Genomic DNA, 21,893 nt, shown 5'->3' with positions numbered 1-21,893 from the left:
GAGAGCTGCGCTCTCGGTTTTCTTAGCTCTGCCCCTCCCGACAGGTGTCACTGTACTGAACAAGACCGGATGTTCATATTTGGAAATGCAAGGTGAGCGTAGTAACACAGACAGAACGGAATGTTTACCTGGTGTAGAGGCACCTATAGTACCTAGCAGGACACTGTCATATCTTTCCACCCGTTTCCTGTCTGGTTACTTTGAATAAACCCCTATCACAAAATCTTAAACATAAAGCTTACCGAAGTAAGTGAACGTAAAACGACCATAGTGAACCATTTTCACTTAGTAACAATCAACAATGGGTTAATAGCTACCTCACTTGAAGTTGGCATCCGATTAACATCTTCCGAGTTGGCGCGTGACTAAAAGGCTATTCTGCTACATTCAATTATTCTGGCCAACATTTAATACGCTCTAAAATCTAAATCACTTACGGTCAAGCCTCAAATTTTTCTTTTTTTAAACTGTAATTTTATTATTATTGCGGACTAAATATTTAATTTCTAGACAAGTTAAATCTAGTGGTAGGTCTATAGACTACTCAGACCTAGACATGATTATTATATATAAATAAAATGTCGCAGAAAATACATATGGGTTTGTAAAATCTTTATCTGCCAAATAAAATACTGATTTTAAGGCGTTTTATGACCAAAGCCCTTTGTGATAATGAAGTAATGGTATAAACCTTAAGTCAAGTTTAATTGTTATTTTATAACAATTAAATTATGTTGTTTAAATGTTGCACATTTCAGCAACACTGCAGTTCAAAGTGCTTTATGATAGAAATATAATAGCAATTAGGAAACAAGTGAGCATTTATCGTTTATCATTTACTGTGATACATTTCTTATCATGTTAAGAATTTTTGATTGATCATTGCCGCGATAAATTCAATTTAATGTTTAAACTCAAAACTGTCTGCATTGTCAAAATTGTTCGTTTTATTTTTTTTCTCCACCGTTGAGTAACAATAAATATCAATACATTTGAAAATATGATTAAATGCAGTTACTGTGAGTAGTTAGTGATACAAAAGTCAAAGAACACACTCTGACCATCAGTAATTCTAATTTTATCATTAACAGACTTTTGGTTTCCCTCAGATCAGAGATGGAAGAAGTATTTCATCTGTTGCCTACAGAGGGCACTGTAGAGCGTCTGATCTCTGGGTGACGGTAAGCAAGGAAGGAAAGAATCAGCCCATATTTAGGTTGATGTGAGAATGACACAGGCGAGCTGCGTTATCAATATAAGGGTTACCTCGACAACCCTGATAAGTGCTTAAACAGTTACATCTGAATTCCAATAATTTGCACATTTATATTGGTAAGTATGTTTTCAAATGGACTGACTACAAATTACAGTGAGTAGCAAAATTAAGACCGAATATGAATAATATAAATATAAGTAAAAATTTCCACCTGAGGAAAAAATTTCACTCAAACTTAAAAAATATGCAAATGTTCAAAATTATATTTACACAAATAAAGCAACAGCTACTGTGATAGCATACTGTTAAAATGAATATATTTACTAAAGGCTATAATAAATAGCTCATATTTTTATCAATTAGCAAGACGTGCAGCATGGTTTGTATTTTTGATCATATAGGGCAATTTCTACCTTGACTTGCAGGGTGTGAAATAATGTTTGCCTACTTCCTAACTTACTATGTTTTGCATGTTTGTCACACTTTGCTGTTTCAGAACATTAAACCAGTTTAAATGTATCAGTCAAAGAAAACGCAGGAAAACACAAAAGGAAGTTTTTAAATGACGGTGTTTACTTTAAAGGGGGAAAAACTGTTCTCAATCAATACTTCACTTAAATGGGACTGGTCTGACAAAGACACAAAAGCTTGACATCAGAGATCCAAAGAGATCCAAAGAAATTCAGGAACAAATGAGATAGAATGTAATTGGGATCCACCAGTCTGAAAAGGGCTTTAGTTTCAGTCCCTAAAGCTTTGTGATTCCAGGTAATCACAGTGGTCAACACGGTGGTAAATCCTCCCAGGAGCAGCCGACCCTTCAGAATTAACCCAATGGCGACGCGCTGACTCATTCAAGAGGTCACAGTAGACCCCACAGCAACATCTGAAGAGTGGAAGGACCCACATGTCTGTCAAGTAAGGGGGTCTTTGGCCTTCCTCCCATGAGAAGTCCAGATTTAAAGAGTACTTTGTTGACAGAACATTAAGGCTCTTCTCAATTTCCTAACAACACATCATGATGATCCCCAAGACTTCTGGGAAAACATTCTGTGGACTGACGAGACCAAAGCCAAACTCTTTGTAAGGTGTGTGTCACGTTACATCTGGTGTGAAAGTAACACATTTCAGAAAAAAAAACAGTAAATCATGGTGGTGGTAGTATGATGGCCGTTTTGCTGCTTCAGGATAATAAACGGAACCTTGAATTCTGCCATCAACCAAACCATCTTGAAGTAGAACTGCTGTGGCATAATCTTAAAAAGGCTGGAAAACCCTCCAGTCTGTCTGAATTAGAACAATCCTCCAAAAATGATTGAGCGGCTAAAATTTCTCCACAGCTGGAAAACACTTGTAACCCTTGACTAGATTTGTTGCTGCTAAATGTGGTCCAACCAGTTAGTAGCTTTAGGGGGCAATCACTTTTTCACACAGCACAACTGAGGTTTGGATTCTTTTTCTCTCTTCATAAACACCATTTAAAGCTGCAGTTAGTGCAGATCTCAGATAAACTACCTGAGCAAGCCCCAACTTGTCCTCTGAACGTTATGTAGTAGAAAACAGCAGCTGACAACTTAGATCAGTGTCTCACCACATAAATATTTAGGTTGCATATCAAGGCAGAATTTGAATTATTCTGCCTTGCGTATTCTTTTTGAAGCCATTTGAGTCGCCTCTTACTAGCCACTGCAGAAAAGGCAGGAGCTTTAACATTAGCCTTCAACATCCATGCCTTTTACAACCCATCCCAGTTTCTGTGTCTCATACAGAACACAAGATGATGTAAAGAGATGATTGAGGCAAAGAGAGCCAACAAAAACATTTCCACTTGATTCCATTTGATTGATTGTTCTGCAACAGAAAAGCTGTTTTGCAACTACCAGTCATCTCACTTTACGCAAGGCGGGAGAACGATCTTCTTAGCCAACCTAAAATGCTCAGGTTGCACATTATGCCACAACAATATTACTTAACAAATGTCATCTAAAATCCTCCTGTGGCTTTAAGGCAGTGTTGCACTTTTACAAGGTTTTTTTTCGTGTTCATGATTCCAGATGGTCTGATGGGACAACCCCTTGATTCCCAGCTGTTTTGTCTTTTGCATGTGTGTGGTTCCAGGAACTGACAGTCTGATGGGACAATCCCCTACATCCCTGCTGTCTGACCGTGAGATCTGCTGTGCGTCTTCTGAGTGTCATGCTAAGACCGCAAGAGGGTTAAACACATTAAAGCTGCACCTATTTAACATTTTGAATGGTTCTTTAAATAGAAATTAAATAGTTGTTCATTAATATTTGTCCATTATATTTATCTAAAAAGAACAAAAAACAGCAGGACTGCATCTAAAGGCATCACGTGGTTACTTTAATTAGAGAAACGCACATTATTGTCACAGTTACATTTTCATTGAAACATAAAAAAAAAAAACTATAGATGCTTAAAATGTTAAAAAGAACAGAAATCTAGATAAGCAAGATATTTTTAAGTGAAAAAGCACAAAACATGTATTTTTATTCTCTGAAATGGTAGAACAGCATTAAACATCAAACGTTCAATGTACGTATATATATTTCACATTACAAGACAGCTGCATTAAAAAAGGGACAGAGTAGCAGTAAAAACAGTCCTCCCAGAAGTTAAAAGTTTTCAGGACATTTTTAAATTAGCAACACAAACTCTGCCACAGAAATGAAGAGGAGATAACCAGTGACAGGAATAAGGCAAACGTTTTTTTTAAAGATCTCCCAGTGATTCAGTGCAAACATTTTCACCTGATAGCAGTGCGTGTTGTGAAATTCTACGGTTTGGCTACATTTACAATCAGTCCTATGGTGTTTATATATATATTTAATTGCATATTCAGACCACTTTTAAACAAAGAGCTTGTGGTTTTTCCTCACATTTGTTCACACCCAAGGACACACACACACATGCATTGTGCTGGGGTGGACTTTGAAACAAACCAATTCTTCCTATCAGCACTAGTTCAGTTTATTATACCCTGAGAAAATTTGCCTCAAAACAAGTCAGACTTCACAGCTGCAAAAAACAAAACAAACAAAAACACCACATTTAAATTAAATGGTTTCTACCCATGGAGAGCAACTTTTCATCTATTGTTATAGATTACTTTTTTTGGCCTTAATATTCTTTATTTTTCTGCTCATTCTTTATTACCATTGAAATTTAACTTCAACATGGATTACAGGAAGGTTGAACTTATTACAGTGAAGTTTATCGTGAATTTTGAAACATTGGTGGCCATTTTAGAAATCCTAAGATGAGGATCTACTTTCTCTACTGTCCAAACTTTTTCCACCGGGGAACAAAATCACCAAGATAAAATTACTCATTGGCTATTATTTTATTATGTTTGTAATAAAAACATTTTATAGAGAATTCTTTAGTTTTTAACTGTTTAGGAATAAATCAAACTCGCAATATTTAAATGAAACATGGTAGAAAAGAAACTATCGGCGGTCTGAAATGGAGACGTCTGTCTTAGTAAAAGAACAATGTACGGTTCACAAACGTTTTGGGTTGAATATTTTCTCCTTTGTTGGTCTAAAGAATATTTTAGTGTATTCCCAGCAAAAAAGCCCAAAAAACTTGCAGTATTTAGTCAAACTTAACATAAGGGAATCTTCTCACTGGTACTTACCATCATGTTAAAATGTAAGCAATAAAAATGGCTAGCAAGATTTTTTTTTTTATCTAATATTTTTGATTTAAGAAGATATAAATTGGTCAATTTTTTTTCAGTGAAAAAAGGAATGAAATTTACATAAAGTGTATCTGCATCAGCATTATATTATGCTGCATGACAAACTGAAGACGGCTGTTTAGTTATAATGGCAACCAAAAAAAAGTTTTCAGTACCAACTCTATGATCATTTTAACTTTGTTTGAAATCAACTAGCAAAACCCTGATTTGCAGCACTGTGACGCCACTTCTCTTACCAACACAAATAAATCATGTTTATTGTGGGAAGTCATAAAAAATGTAAATGTAAGGCTGATATTTCTTCTCATAATGAACTTTGCTCATTGAAATTGTTAAAGAAAAAATTTAAATAGGGAAAATCAAGTCCCGATCTCTCCTAATCTGAAATAAAACAGATACTTTGGAGTGCTACCAGACACAATATCATTAAATCTAATTTGAAGTTTCACACACACGCGGTGTGTAACGTCTTGTGCGCTACAGTGCGGTGAAATGTATTTGAATAACTCAATGAGTTGACTGTAGTCAAGAAAAGCTCTGAGAAGTGCTGATGTGAAGATTTTGTTTACCGTTACTTGTAGCCGTGGTGACCAGCTGCTTTGAGGAGATTAACAGATCGCCCGATCACATGAAAACCAATCTGATCATCTTCAGGAATGATGAAGCATGTTTGCCCTTTTCATTTCCCACTTGTAAGCTTTAAAAACGCTTCTGACAGACAACAGATTTATAAAAAAGCCTCAGTAGCTGTCAGTGCCCTTTTTCAGTTTTAATCAGGCTTCGTTTGCCTCTTTAGTCCCATCTTCACCCCTGGAGTCGCTCTGCCTCAGACAGCAGCTCTAGCTTTAGCTGTATCCGTCGTTCCACTCCATGACTTTGTCGTATTCCTGTATCCTCTGTTTGATGTGCGACAGTTTGCTCTTCAAATACTCGCAACGCTCCTTCTTCTCCAGGAAAGTCGGGTCCTGCAACAGAAACATGAGTCACAGGGAGATTAAGCTCCAGTTTCCTCCTCGTTTCTTCTTACAGAACTTAACAACTTTGTTCTGTGTGAGGATGGAAATCTGATACGTCTTCATTCCCTGAGCTTTGCTGTCCAGTTAAAATGCAATCAGGAATCCACATTGTTCTGTTATTATTTTTTTCCATTTCAGAATGTGAAAATGTGGAAGCTGGTGGCACCTGGACGTGATGTTGGCCAAAACTTTAATTACAATATGCTTTTTTGTTTCGGTTGATGCGATATAGCTCAGCAGCTTTAATGATCTCAGGGTATCTGCAGGTCAAGTTTAAGACAAGTGAGTTGACTATCTAACATGAAATTTTAAAAAGATTAAAAAAAAACTTCCATCGTAGCTCCCTCACTTTGAGCAAACTTCCGTATTTTCCGCACTATAAAGCGCGCTGGATTATAAGGTGCACTTTCCATGAATGGCCTATTTTAAAACTTAATTCATATATAAGACGCACCGCATTATAAGGCACATAGAATAGACGCTACAGTTACCACCCGTCCCGTAGTGAACCTATATGAGACGCAATTTGTTCCATACTCTACAAATGTGGATGTGTAATAATAAAGTGGTCCCCGAGTTCTTTATATAGTAGTCTGCCCCAGTCATTGTTTCACTCACGGTGTTGGTGTTGCAATATTGTGCCCAACTGCTTTCTGGGTAACACAGACCAACCGACACGCTGCCGCTGCAGTCTCTGTCTCTCTTCCCCCGACCCCCCGGCTTTAAGTGTATAGGGGCTGGTCCCTTGGTAACCCTAGTCGAAGCACCCCGGATGAATATCTAAAGCTACTTTGTTGACATAAAGAATGTCAACAAAACAGTCCGACTCGGGTCGGCGAGGAGAGCCTTSCGCGACTGGGCCGGGGCGTGGTCGGACGATGGTCACCCTTCTCCGTTTGCGCACAGCATGTTTGTGGAGAACGTGGTGCTACATGACCTGCAGACGGCGTAATTATCAGGTCGGTAGGTAGATAGGTCAGTCAAACTTTATTAACAGATTACAACCCAGCGTTCTGACAACTATCCCAGCATGCACCGCGCACTTCTTCTTCTATGGGCAAAAATGAAGTCGGCGGCTGCTTACCGTAGTTGCTAGACCTGTTGTAGCTCAATATTGGTCCACATATAAGGCGCACTGTTAGCTTTTGAGGAAATTGAAGGATTTTAGGTGAGCCTTATAGTGCGGAAAATACGGTACATATTCTGTGTGTGGGAATCTGAAGACATCTTATAAGTTTATCTGATTTATTTTGTTCACTTACACTTTTTTGAAGGGGCGGGAAAGTTAAAGATGTTAAAAATGTACGATTTCTTATGAGTTTATATTCCAGTCAAACATCAGAGACTTGGAGTCACACAGACAGCTGCAGCTGTTCTGGAACCTTCACCTGATCTAGACAATTGATGTGGAGAACATTAATCTATGTGCAATGGATCTACAAAATGGGAGTTTCCACTTGCTTCACTACAGATAAAGTTGTGATAACCATCCAAACCCCACAGAGGAAGAAAGACACTGAGCTCACATTTTTCTTCTTCTGATACTCCTGCAGGATCTTGTTGATGCGCTCCACCTCCTGCAAACACAGAGGAAGTATTTATCTCAGGTGAGATGGTGACGGAGTGAAACTGTGTATGTAAATCAGGCGCAGTGAGACAGTATTCAAACAGCGGCTTGAATGGAGCTGATAAGGAATCTGAGGGTGGAGGCGGGGGGAGCAGGAAGAGGAAGTAGAAACGGAGGAAGTGACGGGACGGAGTAACGAGGCGCAGTTTGACAGCGCGGACAATGGAAGGAATTTTTCTGAACAAGCAGAGAGTCTGGGCTGCTCCCTGTTACCAACACATAAACACAAAGCAGTCAGAATGAAGCTCACTGGATTACAGTAGATCAACACATTTCCCATTATTTACTGCATCAGTGCTGTGAAAACGTATTTGTCTCCTGAAAGATTTCCTGTTTTCCTTTTTCTTTTAATGACTCCCTACTTCTTTATATGGAAAGCAGTTTCGTTCAAAATTAGACAAATAAATACAAAAAATTCTGTTATTAATTAATAAAACACTCAACTGAATAAATATATGTAGATGTAGATGTCACGTGATCATTTAATTTTGTATAGGTAAAAAGTCATTTTAACTCCTGCTCGTCAACAGAATTGTTTTAATTCAGGCATATTCCAGCATGAACGGCCTATTTAAAGCCATGCCGGAGCTTATTTAACTGGATTTAAGTCCTCGGAATAAAAAGTAAGGAGCAATGTTGTGAGAACTGTCCTTTTTCATAAAAATAGAAAAAACAATAACCCTAAGAGAGACCTGCAAAATATGTGGGCCAGAAAAACTCAACAAATAAAGGAACTACCTGCAGTAACAAGAAGTGTGAAAAGGTCAACATGCAGCAATTGTTTTGTACAACCTCTTTCTGCAGCTTCACACAAATGAACATGATAATATTAAAAAAACTTATATTTACGAGTTCTGTAGTTTGTGCTGTTCTGGAAAAGTTTAAATACTGAATAATATAAAGTCTGAGGAGTGTGTGTGTGTGTGTGTGTATGTGTGACCAGTCACCGTTTGGGTGCTGGGGTTCTGAGGCAGACTGCGCATCATGGTGTCCATCTCATCAAACTTTTTCAGTGTGGCCTGCACGTCGGCGTGGAGCTCCTTGTACTCTGCGTACTGGTCGTTGAACACGGCTCGGTACTGGTCCCGCTCTTCATCGGACCGGATTGCTGGGTACTTCCTGCAAATCAGCCAACAACACTGAAAACATGACTGTTTTCATAATCTCACTTCTTTTTTTGTTTGTTCTCATAAAATATGCTAAAACATCCGTTTTAGCATCATGCTAATCCCGACTGTAGCGGGGCTACAGTCGGGAAAAGTGACTGAAACTTTTCAGTTTCAGTCACTTTTTTGTGACTTTATCGGATCTTCTAAAATAACGGTTCTCAACGTGGGCGGCACCGTCCCCCAGGGGCGTTCAAAGGACGGCAGGGGGCGCTGGTGGACATTTTTACAAAAGGTGGCGCTGGGATGCCTTTGGGGGGCGTTTGGTCGAAGGTAAAGTTTACATCTTAAATGCACAACAATACCAGTTTAGACTTTGAGAAACTTGGTAAAACTGTATTGTGTAACATTAAATCATGCTTGACTGCAACTGTATCAATGGCAGCTCTTCTTCTATTCAGTGTTTGTTAGCTTCTGTTAGCTTCTTGGCGCAGCTTCGTTCTCCTGCTACTGGTWGCTAAAATCACGATACCCTCACTGTTTATCCCTCTGAAAAATGAAACCAATTTCAATAAAGAAATCAAGAAATCCCTCCATGGGTGATACCACGATAGAGAGCGTTCATTTTATAGCGTTAACACGGTGCTGTAAGTGGTCCGGTATGAAACGGGTGTGATAGAACACAGCACTTTTAAATTTCAATAACCAGAATGCATAAATTGTTTCCCTTGTTTTAAAAGGTTTATGTCAGTCTGCCTTTTCCCCATCAATACGCTTCCCGACCGCCCTGCACCATACGCGGTAAAAATAATAAAAAAAACAAAACAAAGAAACGCACATTGCGCAAAACTCTGAAACAGGAGAAGCAGGATATGAAACGGAGCGACGAACTAGATGTGAATTATGGCATAAAAACAGAGAATCCGACGCTGAACAGTGAAAAAATCAACACATGATGTGAAACACATGACGATTAGGAGGAGCTGCATTTGATGAGTGAAGCGTCAATAAATGATCACATAAATGTAGCTACAGGAAAGAAACTAACGTGGACATAGCAATAAACCAAGAGAGGATAAAACTAATCAAATGAAACTAATGGAAATTAATGAAGAACAAAATGCAAGAATAAACTAAGAAACTAAAGTAAATACAGAGGAATAAACTGGTATGGCAAGACCTTTCGACCAATAATTAATACAGAGGACTGTATCAATCAATCAATCAATCAAATTTTATTTGTATAGCACATTTCAGCAGCAAGGCATTTCAAAGTGCTTTACATAATTAAAATAAAAACAGAAATAAACAGTGAGAAAGAGAGAAATTTAAAAAATAAAAATAAAAAAACAAACTCCCGTTGTCCTTTGCAGGAATTTAACTAACTATAGAGGACTCCGCCGTCCTTTGCGGAATTTAACTATTTCATAGAGGACTCCGCCGTCCTTTAGCAGGGGACGCCGCCGTCCCACACAGAATTTAACTAACTTATAGTTAGAGGAGTCTGCCCTCCCGTGGACTTTAAAAAATAAAAAAACTGTATGGCAAGAATAAACAGACACTATTTCCAGATAAAAGGTAAAATAATATTGTTGAAGTGCCATGGGTTTGTTGAGACCACATCTAGTACTGAGAATAAATATATCTTACAGACCATAACAGTAAAGAACTGATCACTTATTTATGTTTTTAATTAGATATGTTTATTTCTTCAATATTATTTTTCATGTCAGTGTTAATGTCATGAGGCTGATGACTCCATGACACTTTCAATTTGACTCATTAGAATTTGATTAAGAACCAGATTTATTCTTGGTAATTTCAGCCCAGTAAAACTATTAATCTATAATCAATAGACAGGTTTATATAAAGATATAATCCATGTTTCTGTCTCATATTTGTATGGCATTAAAAAGATCTGGAACTTTTGTTTTCCCACTGAAAGCTCAGGTTTGCACAATAAATGCCATGTGGGTGAAATTTTATGGATGATACTCTGATGTCCCATTCTCCTGAAGGCAGCACAGAGCTGCACCACCAGAAACTGACAAACACTGAAGAGAAGAAGAGCTATGATTAATGTAGTTACAGTTCTATCCATGTTTTAATGTTGCAGAGCTCAGTCGGTTTGCAAATAGTTCAAAGTTTAAACTGGCATGTTGTACATCTTTTATCTGGTTATTTTGTGGAATATTTAACAACTAGAAAATGGCACAAAATAAGAATATTTTTTCCACTCTGATTGGCTGCTGCAAGGCCTACCTATTTTAACTTGAATGTTCATTGCATTTTTCATAGACGCTTGTGAAAATAATTTCTATTCCCATAACTTTTTTGTTCTCTGGGAAATTATTTGATGATAAATACAGAAACAAGCATAAAAATTAAAACATCTACAATAGTGATAGTAATATTAATGATAAAATAATGGTCAGTGAGGGTGAGGGACCTGGATAAAGGCTAGGGGGGCGCTGGGCCAAAAAAGGTTGAGAAACACTGTTATAAAAGATCCAGATACGATTGGTAAAATATTTGTTTTCATTAAAGCGCTCCTCATTAAATATCCAGGTTTTCTACATCCAGGAGATCAATGAGCAGAACATTATGACCGTCTACGTCCCCTTTGGCTGCCATACAAACTCAACACCACCTCTATCCGGTATTAATATGAGAGCAACAGATGTTCTGAAAATGTTTGTCCAGCACATTCCACTTTTAGTAAATTGAACTTAGATCTAGGGAACTTGGAGGAAAACTTGTGCCCACCTCTTATTCCTGAACCCTTTTTGCAATATGGGAGGCTGCACTGTGCTGCAGCCAACAGCTAATATCATTTCTGCCAAAGTGAGTATATGCTTATGTAGGTGGTACATGTCAAAGAACACCCATCCAGCTGTTTACACTTCTGGTGCAAACTCCACTACTTCCCTTTCTTTTGTATTTACGGCAGTACTTACGCAAGATAATCAGGCACAATGACCGGCTTGGGGATATGACCCGACGGTATGGCTCCCTGAATGACCTTTGGAGGAAGTGGTTTGGGTGCAGCTAGGATGGGAACGACCGAGGAGCCTTGGACCTGCTCTGGGAATCTGGGGGCCGGAGCAGAATCTGGAACCGCCTGAGCAGAGAAAGGCAGCAAAATAAATGGGATTATAAAGATCAAACGCATATCAATTGGGTGTTGTTTTTAAATGAAAGTGTTAGTTTCTAACAGCGTACTTACAAGTGACTGCACAACATGCATCTCAGAAGGCACCATCTAAATACACAAACAGGAAAGAAAATTGTTTTTTTGCTTGCAACAAGTAAGTTTAACACTTCAAAACTCAACATGTTGCATAGAATCACTGAAGTATCTAAAGATACACATTATCAGAAAATTTGGGCCGATAATTTTCAGAATATATTGCAGCTATTAGCTTTGACTAGGCCATTGTAACACTGGCCCATTGTAAGGATATGCGTTGATCTAACTGACCTGTGTGTTTATGGTGACTGTTCAGCTGAATGTTGAACCTCTGCCACAGTCTCAGGTCATATGCAGACTCTAATGTTTTCTTCCTGGACTGCCCCATAATTAACTCCATCAAATTTGATCATATGTCGGCTCTTTAGGGCCACGGTGGGAAAAAAGCAAAACAAAATGAAAAGGAGATTTCCACCAAAAAGCTTTGCGATTAATCGCTGAAATTTTCTAGAAAAAAAAAATCAAGGACACTCCTGAGTGTGAAAAGTAACACATTTGGTAAAAAATTACATTTTCAGATTAATCTCAGAAATTTTCTAGGACATTTTCTGAGTTTCAAAAGCCCACTTTGACTTTTGACACTCAGAAATGTATTTTTTTTTGTTTTTAGAAACTTTCTCTGACTAATCTAAAAATGTCAGTTATTTTCCTTGTTTTTTTTTTCTAGAAAACTGTTGTATTTTTGGCAGAAAATTAATCCTTTTTATTTCTACTTACAGTGGCCCTATTACGCCGTTGTGCTGACGGCCCCTTTCAAATTTTAACTTGGAGCAATAAAAGTTGCAATAAAATAAAAGCAACATTGTCCTGACATTTACCAGCAAGTATAAACTTATATATTTATTTGCAATGCTGCAACATTGCAGTGGTAGCTGATGGTTGTAAACAACATATGTTTACAACCATGTATTTAAAAGATGGTCGTAAACATCTCTTAAATAGATGTTTACATCCTCAATAAAGGCGTATTGAGGTTACAACTGGTTTGGTCTGTATGTCAGATCAAACCAGAAAATTAAACCACTTGTCTGGTTTGAATGGTCTACATTTTATACAGAAATGCTTATAAAGTAAAAAATAATAAATTATGTCCAACATGTTTGCTTTTGAGAGAAATAACAGTTTAAGTCAAAAGATTTCTGGAATCCCAGGAGGCTTCAGACACCGTTTTAGTTTCCTTATCTGTTACACAGACCACACCTACTCATTCACCTACTCTGGTGTGTGTGTGTGTGTGTGGAGGCGGGGTACATTCTGTGATTAGATATGTCCCAACATCTCTGCAGATCTTGTTGGAATGAACTTCCACTAATAACAGGAACTACTCAGTAATTCCAGAAATCCCAGAACCTAGCCCAGCTACAGGAACAAACAAACAAACACACACACACACATGCACGCACGCACGCACGCACGCACGCACGCACGCACGCACGCACACACATGGCTAAGCTCTCACCTGCTGGCCGTACTGCTCCTGGTACCTGCGGGCGGCCTCGTGCCTCCACAGCTTGAGACAAACAATGGCCCCAATCAGATACACGACCATGGTGACGAAGAGGAAGATGATGGCGGCGGTCTGACCAGCTTCTACTCTGCAGAAGGCCCCATTTACTGGGTTGTTGAAGACCGGGTTGGAGCAGAGACCTCCACGATTGGTGTCTGTGACGTAGACGATGGCTGGGAAAGAAAACACGGTGGAGTTGTCATCATGACAGAAACTGGGGGAAAATTAAAGGTGCAGTTCCTCTAAAAGTAACAGGTTTATCAACTGGGACTATTAGTTCATCTTTGGAGGAGTCTGATGTAACCTAGAGTACAAATTAGGGTCAGGATTTTAACTCTAATTTCTCTTAATTAGATAAATTTGATCATTTACACAACGGAAAACACCACACTTTAACACCTGCGTGAAGCTGACACCCCACCCACGTCAAAAAATCCAGCAAATAGTCTGAATGGTTAGTGCTCCGTTTGTGCAGGTTTGTGCCGTTAAAATTTTCGTTTGTGCAGCTTTCATCTTTGAGATATTAAAGGTTATAATTTTGGCCGATGACGTCACCGTCACCCTATCATGTTCCAAATCAAACCTAAGTGTGGGCTACTTCTTGTAATTCTTCAGATTCTCAGCTGTTGTACAATGTGTACATTTTGTTTTGAACTTCAATAAAGACTTAGAACAAGAAAAAATGTGTCTCATTTCAAGAAATGTTTTAAGATAGCAATGTTTTTTCACGAACGTAGCTTCTCTCCACAATAATTGAATCCTGCTAATAAAGGACATGCAGCCTGACCSTAACGTAATGTGTATAACCTGTTCAACTGTGCTTTGATTTCGGAGGTGGTCTGAAGAATTATATTCACATTGTTGATGTACTGTCTGCTGATTATGCAGCAAACGTGTAAAAAAATTACATGAGCCTATAAAGGCCAATTTGCTAGTTGAGCATTAATTTGATTTTACCTTGTTCAAAAATCAAAATCGGGGTTGAAAAAATTCCAAAAATGACTTATTCAAAACGATTTGAGACCGCTAGAATATTAACGAGAGGTTGAAATTACACTTGCTCTGCCGCCAAAACAAGATCGGGGGTTGTGGGTCTCACTACAGTGTGGGTGGAGCCAATCCCAGTTGTGTGAGAACTATGTCAAAGTTCGCAAAACATGTGGAGCTTTTCAAAATCCTTGAAGCCCATACACATTTAATGTAAGAAATTGGATGAAATGAAAGTCGTTGCATTGAAAATATATTTACTAAATATTAAGTAGCCTACATTACTTGGATGAACTTTGAAATAATGACACATTTCCGTTTTACTCTGCAAAAACTTTGCTCAAGCAACTAGCAAATGGTGGCGGTGACGTCATCGGCCAAAATTATAACTTTTAATATCTCAAAGATGAAAGCTACACAAACGAAAATTTTAACGGCACAAACCTGCACAAACAGAGCACTAACGAACTAGCCCACTTTGGTTTGTTTTGGAGCATATGGGGGGATGGTGACGTCATCGGCCAAAATTATAACTTTTAATATCTCAAAGATGAAAGCTACACAAACGAAAATTTTAACGGCACAAACCTGCACAAACGGAGCACTAACGAACTAGCCCACTTTGGTTTGTTTTGGAGCGATATGGGGGGATGGTGAACTCTAGATGACCTAAAAAAATAATGTTTAATATCTCAGAAACCAAAACTGCACAAACGAAAATTTTAACGGCACAAACCTGCACAAACGGAGCACTAACCATTCAGACTATTTGCTGGATTTTTTGACGTGGGTGGGGTGTCAGCTTCACACAGCTCACTTTAACTGGGAGGTATTTTAAATGTCTAAAATAAAACACAACTGAAAACAATTAATAAAAAACACAATGAAACCAGGAAACCAGGAATAAAATGAAATATTATGGATTAAAATGGAAACTGCCACTTCAAAAATAGTAATCGTCAGAATGGAAATTATTTATCTTATTTTAACTTATAATGCAATTAATTAACATTGTCTCTATATGTAGAAACTTTTTCAGACAGATTGGCCATAAAACTGCCATTGGTGCACCACTAATCAAAATAAAATCAATTTCAATCAATCAAGGACTGACTAAAATCAAACCAAAAAACAATCATGGTTCCAGAATTCACTTCTATTAAGACCAAAAAACATTAAATTAAATAAAAATAAAAACACTAGACACGTTACCCAGGTTAAACCTACCTGCCGCCATGTACAGTATGGCCAGAGCAAGGTTTAACACGAACTCGGTCAGGGGCCACCAGTTGGAGTCCAGCAGGATGGTGCGGTAGTACATGGTCATCCCCAGCACCAGCAGGATCACAGTCACCAGCCAGGCCAGTCCTGCCACCACCAGCACAAACGGAGTCTTGGGCCCAGCGTAGTACGATCCTCCGTACATTCCTCCGTACATTCCTCCATATCCTCCTCCGTACGCTCCTCCAGGAGAAGAGTAGCCGAACATGTTGTACCACTCATTGTCTTTGTGGATGTAAGCGCAGACGCAGGCGAACACAGCGGCCCCCAGCAGCAGCTCCACGCAGCCCAGGATCCTCAGCAGCCCCGCCCACGACTTCATGTAGCCATAACGCTGGTGGTACTCCTCCACCCGCTCGCTGTAGGTCAGAGCTGTGTGCTGCGTGTGGCCCGACACTGACTCATGGGCGTCCTGTCCATTTAGAAGCTCCTTGGCGGAGTTGTAGCTGCTCCCGGAGCCACCGTACGGGTCCCGGTAGGACCCAGGGAGGGACGGGGAGTGCGGCGGGGAGCAACGCACCCCCTCGGTGGTGCTGTTGTTGTTGTTGCTGGAGGACTCGGGCATGGACCACGCCTTCTTGCTGCTGCGGTTGCTCCCTCGGAAGAAGTTCTTCCAGGAGTCGGGGATGAACCGGTGGACTGGCTTGATGTCGATGGCGGGGTCCGGCTCCGGGTCGGTGTCCTGCTCGCTGTCGCTGGGGTCGAACTCGGGGCCGACGGGGGGCTGGTCCGGCAGAGGCGGAGGAGGGAGAGGGTCGGCGCTCTTGGCCAGATGGGGGGACCTCTGCTCCCTCAGGGGCTGCAGGTCGTACGACTCGGGCAGGGGTAAGGACTCATGGGGAACCTGGTCATAAAACGGCGACTGGCGGACACGCTCAGTGCGTCCGTGGTAACCTCCTCCATAGGACATGAGGATGCTGATGGTCCCTGGAAACATCCACACAAAATGAAGAGGTCGTGCTGAAAAATGTTCATGATACAAACTACGGTTCAGCTTCATGGACTGAACATTTTATCACAATATTTTGGGGTACTATTGTGATAATAATAAAAGTGACAACAAGATAAATATGTTTTAGGTAACCAAATGGCCCAGCAACCCCTTTAGGAAACCAGTCACATGAAAAACTGAGTTGTATCACTAAAATGCGCATCGTATTTTCAAATGTATTGATATCGAATTATAAGCCTTTATTGAGCAAATAGTGGAGAAAAATAGTAAAACTAACAATCCCAACAGTAGACAGTCAAACATAATTAATTGGAATTTATTGGGACAATAATGAATCAAAATTGTATTGTGATAAGAAATTTATCACGATAAATGAGAAACGATATGATAAATGCCCACATCTCCTACAAACACAAAATTAGTTCAGTTCAATGTTCAGTTGTTATTTTTAAGAGATTTTTGGAGAAAAGTTACTGGTTTTATTGTTACTATGAGCGTCTTTATTTAGGTTTTAGTTTGCTTGCCACTGCCAGTTTCAGTGTGGGCTCCTCTGTTTTCCTCTTTCCAGTCACTCTCCGTCATTTGCATAGAATTTGTTTTTTGCATGTTTGTCTCTCTGTGTACTAAGACAAAAGAGAATATAACACAGAGAAAGTCTATTGGCATCTCTGATAAAAACTTTACAACAAGAAATCATTTTACTTACTCAATTCAAAAACTACTTATCTCAAAGGGAAATTACATGTCTTATCTAATATCACCTTCAAAGATTTGTGATTGATGGTGATGCTCTGGGCTCTCCAGTAGCAGTCAGTCCTACAACGAGTCTGAAGATGCCTCTGAATGAAGACAGCTGCTGTATGAAAACCTCACAACTGTAACTGACCTGCTAACGGCTCAATATCACGGCATCAGAGACAATATTTCACAGCAACATGTCCTGTATGATGCCGTCAGTTGTTGGCAAACTGCTAATCCATCTCATTTGCTTTTGCTGCTCCTTTTTAAATCTGTCTGGTGAGACGTTTGTCTTTGTAATTATCACTTGTCATGTTTCTTGCTTCTGCTTGAGGAAGTTTTAAGCCTGTTTGACTGCGATAACTCTGATAAAGACCAACTCCAAAAACTCAGTATGATTGAAATTGTTACGTTTCAAGCCAATTTCCTCCTTACATCATCAATAAACACTATATGTATTTTAAAGTAAGACTGAATGAAATTATTACATATTATTCAGCAGTGGAGTTCCACTACTGAATGCAGCTGACGTAGTGAAGAAGATTTTGTTTTATAATGTGGAAGCATTATTTTTTTATGCAGTTTGTTTTTGTGAAGCCCTTGCAGAATGCAGTAACATTTGTAGTAATTTTTAAATATTTTTTTTATCATCATTATCACAATAATTAGAAACAGAATTCATTTTTATTGATTATTAATAAATACCTGTAAGTGAGTCTGTCACAATCAATAACATGATAAGTTGAAATGAGCTCAATAATTTTCACTTCGATTAATATTTTTTGAAGAGCAATTTTGATTACAGAGAATTGATAAGCCATTTCATCTATGCTTTCGGTTGTGTGTGTGTTTGTTTCTGTTTTATTAATTGTTCTTGGTTGTGTTTTATTTTGAATATTGAAAATATCTTACAGCTTCATCTCAAGTGTTCTTTACAAAATTAATGATTAATGGTCTTTGAGAGAGCAATTTTGCATCATTAAACCATTATCAATATATCAGTTTAAAATGGTCCCATAATAACAATATTATTGTTTATCACAATAATTCCTGGAAAACATTGTTGTCCAGCAAAATCTGTTACGGTGACAGGCCAAGCTGTAAGTCTCGTCCCCATTAGTGTATTTATCTACTGGCGTAAAAGATTTAACAACTGAAATTAATATTGCAACAGGACAGGCAAATAAGTAGGAAATATGAGAAGTAGAAACCACCAGATAAAGACTAAATACCAATCATTCTTGCAGTAACTATGGAGCAATCAACACAGCTGCTAAGAGTCACCACAGAAAACACTCTTCAGCCAAAAGCCCTCATGAGTGAAGATTTGTCCCTCCATGCAAGCTGGGGCAAGAATGCATTTTTGTGCTGCAGCTAAATAAAAAGGAATGAATTCCCACGGTGCTGTTGGAATTGCCACGCATCGTTTCCAGGAATGTTGCACTTACCGCCGGCTTCAGGAATCAGCACAAAAATACATTCTATACAACCAATCAGACGAGTCCGGAGAATGAAGAGGGTTAAAAAAAACAAACCAAAGAAGGAGCTTCAATACCTCTTTCACACGCAGTCACTCAACACGACTTACATTGGCTTGCAGGTCAGAATGCAAACCTTGTATGAACGCAGAATCACCTGTAGAGACAAACAAGCACTAATGAAGACAGGAAATACAAACACTGAAAAACATCTGTGCTTCTGATTCACCTCGACGTTCACTATCCAGGTCAGTCATCTACACATGATGACTATTTGCTTTGGTTCAAACCAAGCATGACTGTACAACAGGGCATGCCTTGTACATGGGATTTTCTATGCACCCTGAATGCAACACAGGTGTGCAGCTCGATATCCTCAATGTGTGGTAATTCATAATATCAGACTTTAAGTTTAATCAGAAGTAAGATGCCGGTTTATTTAGCTGTTTAGTGTATTTAAGTACAACTTTGCTTCATCTCTATGTTTATGTTTTAACTGTGGTTCTAATTAACTTGTATTATTCTGCTTTGTTTACAGAAACCACACACACGCACGCACGCACGCACGCACGCACGCACGCACGCACGCACACACACACACACGTATGTACATTCTGGTGACTTTCTACATAAAGAGAGTGAACTTGAATTGGACTCCTCGTGATCTGTTGTGGTCGGACACTCTGAAGCGATCGCTGCCAGCTCAGGTCTAAAGTCTTCTCAACAATGACACTGAGGATTTAAGAAGTTGTTTCAGAAAATGCTGATCAATAAAATGAATTGACTGACTGCTGTTTGGATAAAATCAACTTGTGACGTCACAGGAGTAAATCATTTGAAGATGATGAAAAGGAAACAGTGACTAAAATTATCACACATGATAACCAAAGTATGCAGAATAGTATTGTTTTGTTCTTTTAACATACTGAACCTTGAAGCAAATGGGGTAAAGTCAACTCCAGGAACAGCAGCAGTCTTCTAAAAAAAAAAAAGAGAGAAAGAAAACAATCTCAAAACTAGTGTTTCAATACCGGATTGAAACAACTTTTTCCACTTCCCATACCAATGAGATAATTTATGAGGTTTTTAGTATCGGCCGATATCGATCTGATACAGAAAAACATGCAAAAACTTCTTTAATTTGTTCAGTCAGTGCAGTTAGGAGTAGAACAGCCAATGTTAAATAAGTAGTAAAGAATCTGAGCCTGACGAAAACAATAAGTGGACGAACTCAGACAAACATGTAAAAACCTCCTTTCAAATGATTCAGAAAGTGCAAATAGGAGTTTTAAATATAATGTAAAATAAGTAATAAAGCATAAATTGGACTGAATTCTATGCTTATTAATAAGCACAAAATTATGCTTATTAATTATTAATTAATATCGGGCAGTGCATCTCTGAAACAACGCTAGATGAACAATATGACCACATATTGTCATTCCATCATATCAACAGGAGACATCGAGATTCAGAGGGTGTTAAAATGACTTCAACAGCAAATAAGCTGTGGTTGAAACATTTTACATTACTTTATGACAACTACCCACTTGAAATGGTTAGTGTGACAGGCAGAAGCATAGTCTGTTACAAATCAATGTTGCAATACGTTTACATGATTCATTTCATTTACTGTATTAGTTGGACATGATTCCACTGATCTAACCACATTCCTGTCGCAAATCAGAAAATCAGTGTGTTTTGCTAATATGGTCAGGCTAAATATTGTTACTTATTTCAAGTGGATTTTTCAGCATTTTATACCTATAAAATATATCTGTGCACTTGCTCACACACAAGAAAATAGTTATTTTCAAGCAAAAACCTTTTCTAACACATGTGTTCTTCCACTAAGCTTTCAATGGATCTTTGCTGCTTTTTTTTCATTAGAAAATATTCTAATTTGTCTAAAAGCTGAATTTTGGGCTTTCATTAAATGCATTATCATCAACATAACAAAAGTAAATAAAAACGTTACATTTATAACTATATATAGGAGTTTCACCTTTTCGACTGGCTTCCTAACTTTGAATTGATATTACAACCTGTATTTATCAGAAATATATATAATCTTCTTTAAAATGTTGTTTATAACTTTAAAATATGCCAAACTTAAGTTTTCAAGCTTTTTTTTCCCCTTTAACCTTTTAGAATAATAAAAATATTTTTAATAATAGAACTCCCATAATGATACAAAATTGAGGTATTAGTAGAAATGAAGTTTAGTTTATGGTGGATTTTTTTTCTTCCAAGCAAATAGTATAAAAATACACCAAAACTTCCAAACTTTTCCCAACAACACAAAGCAGAAAAAGCCCAGCATGCTTCTGTTTCCAGAATAATAGGAGCACTGTGTGCAGTAGAGGAGGCCTGTGATAACAAATAAACCTAAGGAGGCAGCGGCTGAAACTCTGCAGGAGTTATGGTCGGCTAGAGCCTTTCTTAGCTGCATTTTTTTAACTCATGAAGTATTTAATGTCTGTTTTCTTGTGTAATAAGCGCTACATTTTAACTTCGGCTAATTTTATAGCTTTTATCCGGTAAAAAAGGGCGGCGGAGGAGTGAATTTCACTCGAAGTGGCCGCGAATTAACGCAGCGTCATTTTTACAGCTGACTTTTTAACTTTAATAGTCCTTTAAAAAAAAGCCTCTTTGTTTGTGTCCTCTAGCGGGCTCTCCTCCGTACCACCGAAACGATGTTGGGAAGAAGGTCGCCTACCTTATTCACTTATCTTCGTTCCCCACTTCTTGTTTCTCCCATTTCAGTAACATTAAACCGCAGGTTTCTCTGTACTAGACCATGTGACCCGCCCATCCCTTTGACGTCACCGCGCAGAGGGGGAAGTTTACCTGAGGCGGAGTTTCAGCATAACACCTGAGAGCAGCATAACACCTGAGAACAGCACACTCTGTGACTCACTCTGTGACTCAGTCAGCTGTAAATAAGCGTCTGAATAAAATGTTCCCATATCCGAGCCACAGTGAGAGCTCACACAATGCATTGTCATAAA

General features: G+C 38.6%; 1 protein-coding gene across 4 annotated transcripts; it reads right to left on the bottom strand.

The window, feature by feature from the left end:
* Positions 1-3,559: 3,559 nt before the first annotated feature.
* Positions 3,560-21,732, bottom strand: marveld2a (MARVEL domain containing 2a). 4 transcript variants are annotated; one of them, XM_008423286.2, is made up of 10 exons: positions 21,602-21,732; positions 19,809-19,860; positions 18,960-19,039; positions 15,661-16,641; positions 13,399-13,619; positions 11,916-11,951; positions 11,647-11,810; positions 8,531-8,702; positions 7,483-7,533; positions 3,560-5,905 (listed from the first exon to the last, which is right to left on the bottom strand). In XM_008423286.2, exons 4-10 carry the CDS (start codon positions 16,622-16,624, stop codon positions 5,786-5,788), a joined length of 1,728 nt encoding a protein of 575 aa, XP_008421508.1. In that variant the 5' UTR covers positions 16,625-16,641; positions 18,960-19,039; positions 19,809-19,860; positions 21,602-21,732; the 3' UTR covers positions 3,560-5,785. The 4 variants fall into 4 exon arrangements, with proteins under 4 accessions (XP_008421508.1, XP_017163514.1, XP_008421506.1 ...); XM_017308025.1 differs by having other exon boundaries at positions 18,993-19,039; XM_008423284.2 differs by having other exon boundaries at positions 19,814-19,860.
* Between the last annotated feature and the right edge of the window lie 161 nt (positions 21,733-21,893).

This window comes from Poecilia reticulata, linkage group LG12, assembly GCF_000633615.1.
Source record: "Poecilia reticulata strain Guanapo linkage group LG12, Guppy_female_1.0+MT, whole genome shotgun sequence".
In the NCBI taxonomy this organism is placed as follows: domain Eukaryota; kingdom Metazoa; phylum Chordata; class Actinopteri; order Cyprinodontiformes; family Poeciliidae; genus Poecilia; species Poecilia reticulata.
The sequence above is the reverse complement of the archived record's forward strand: the minus strand, read 5'-3'. Positions and strand labels throughout refer to the sequence as shown.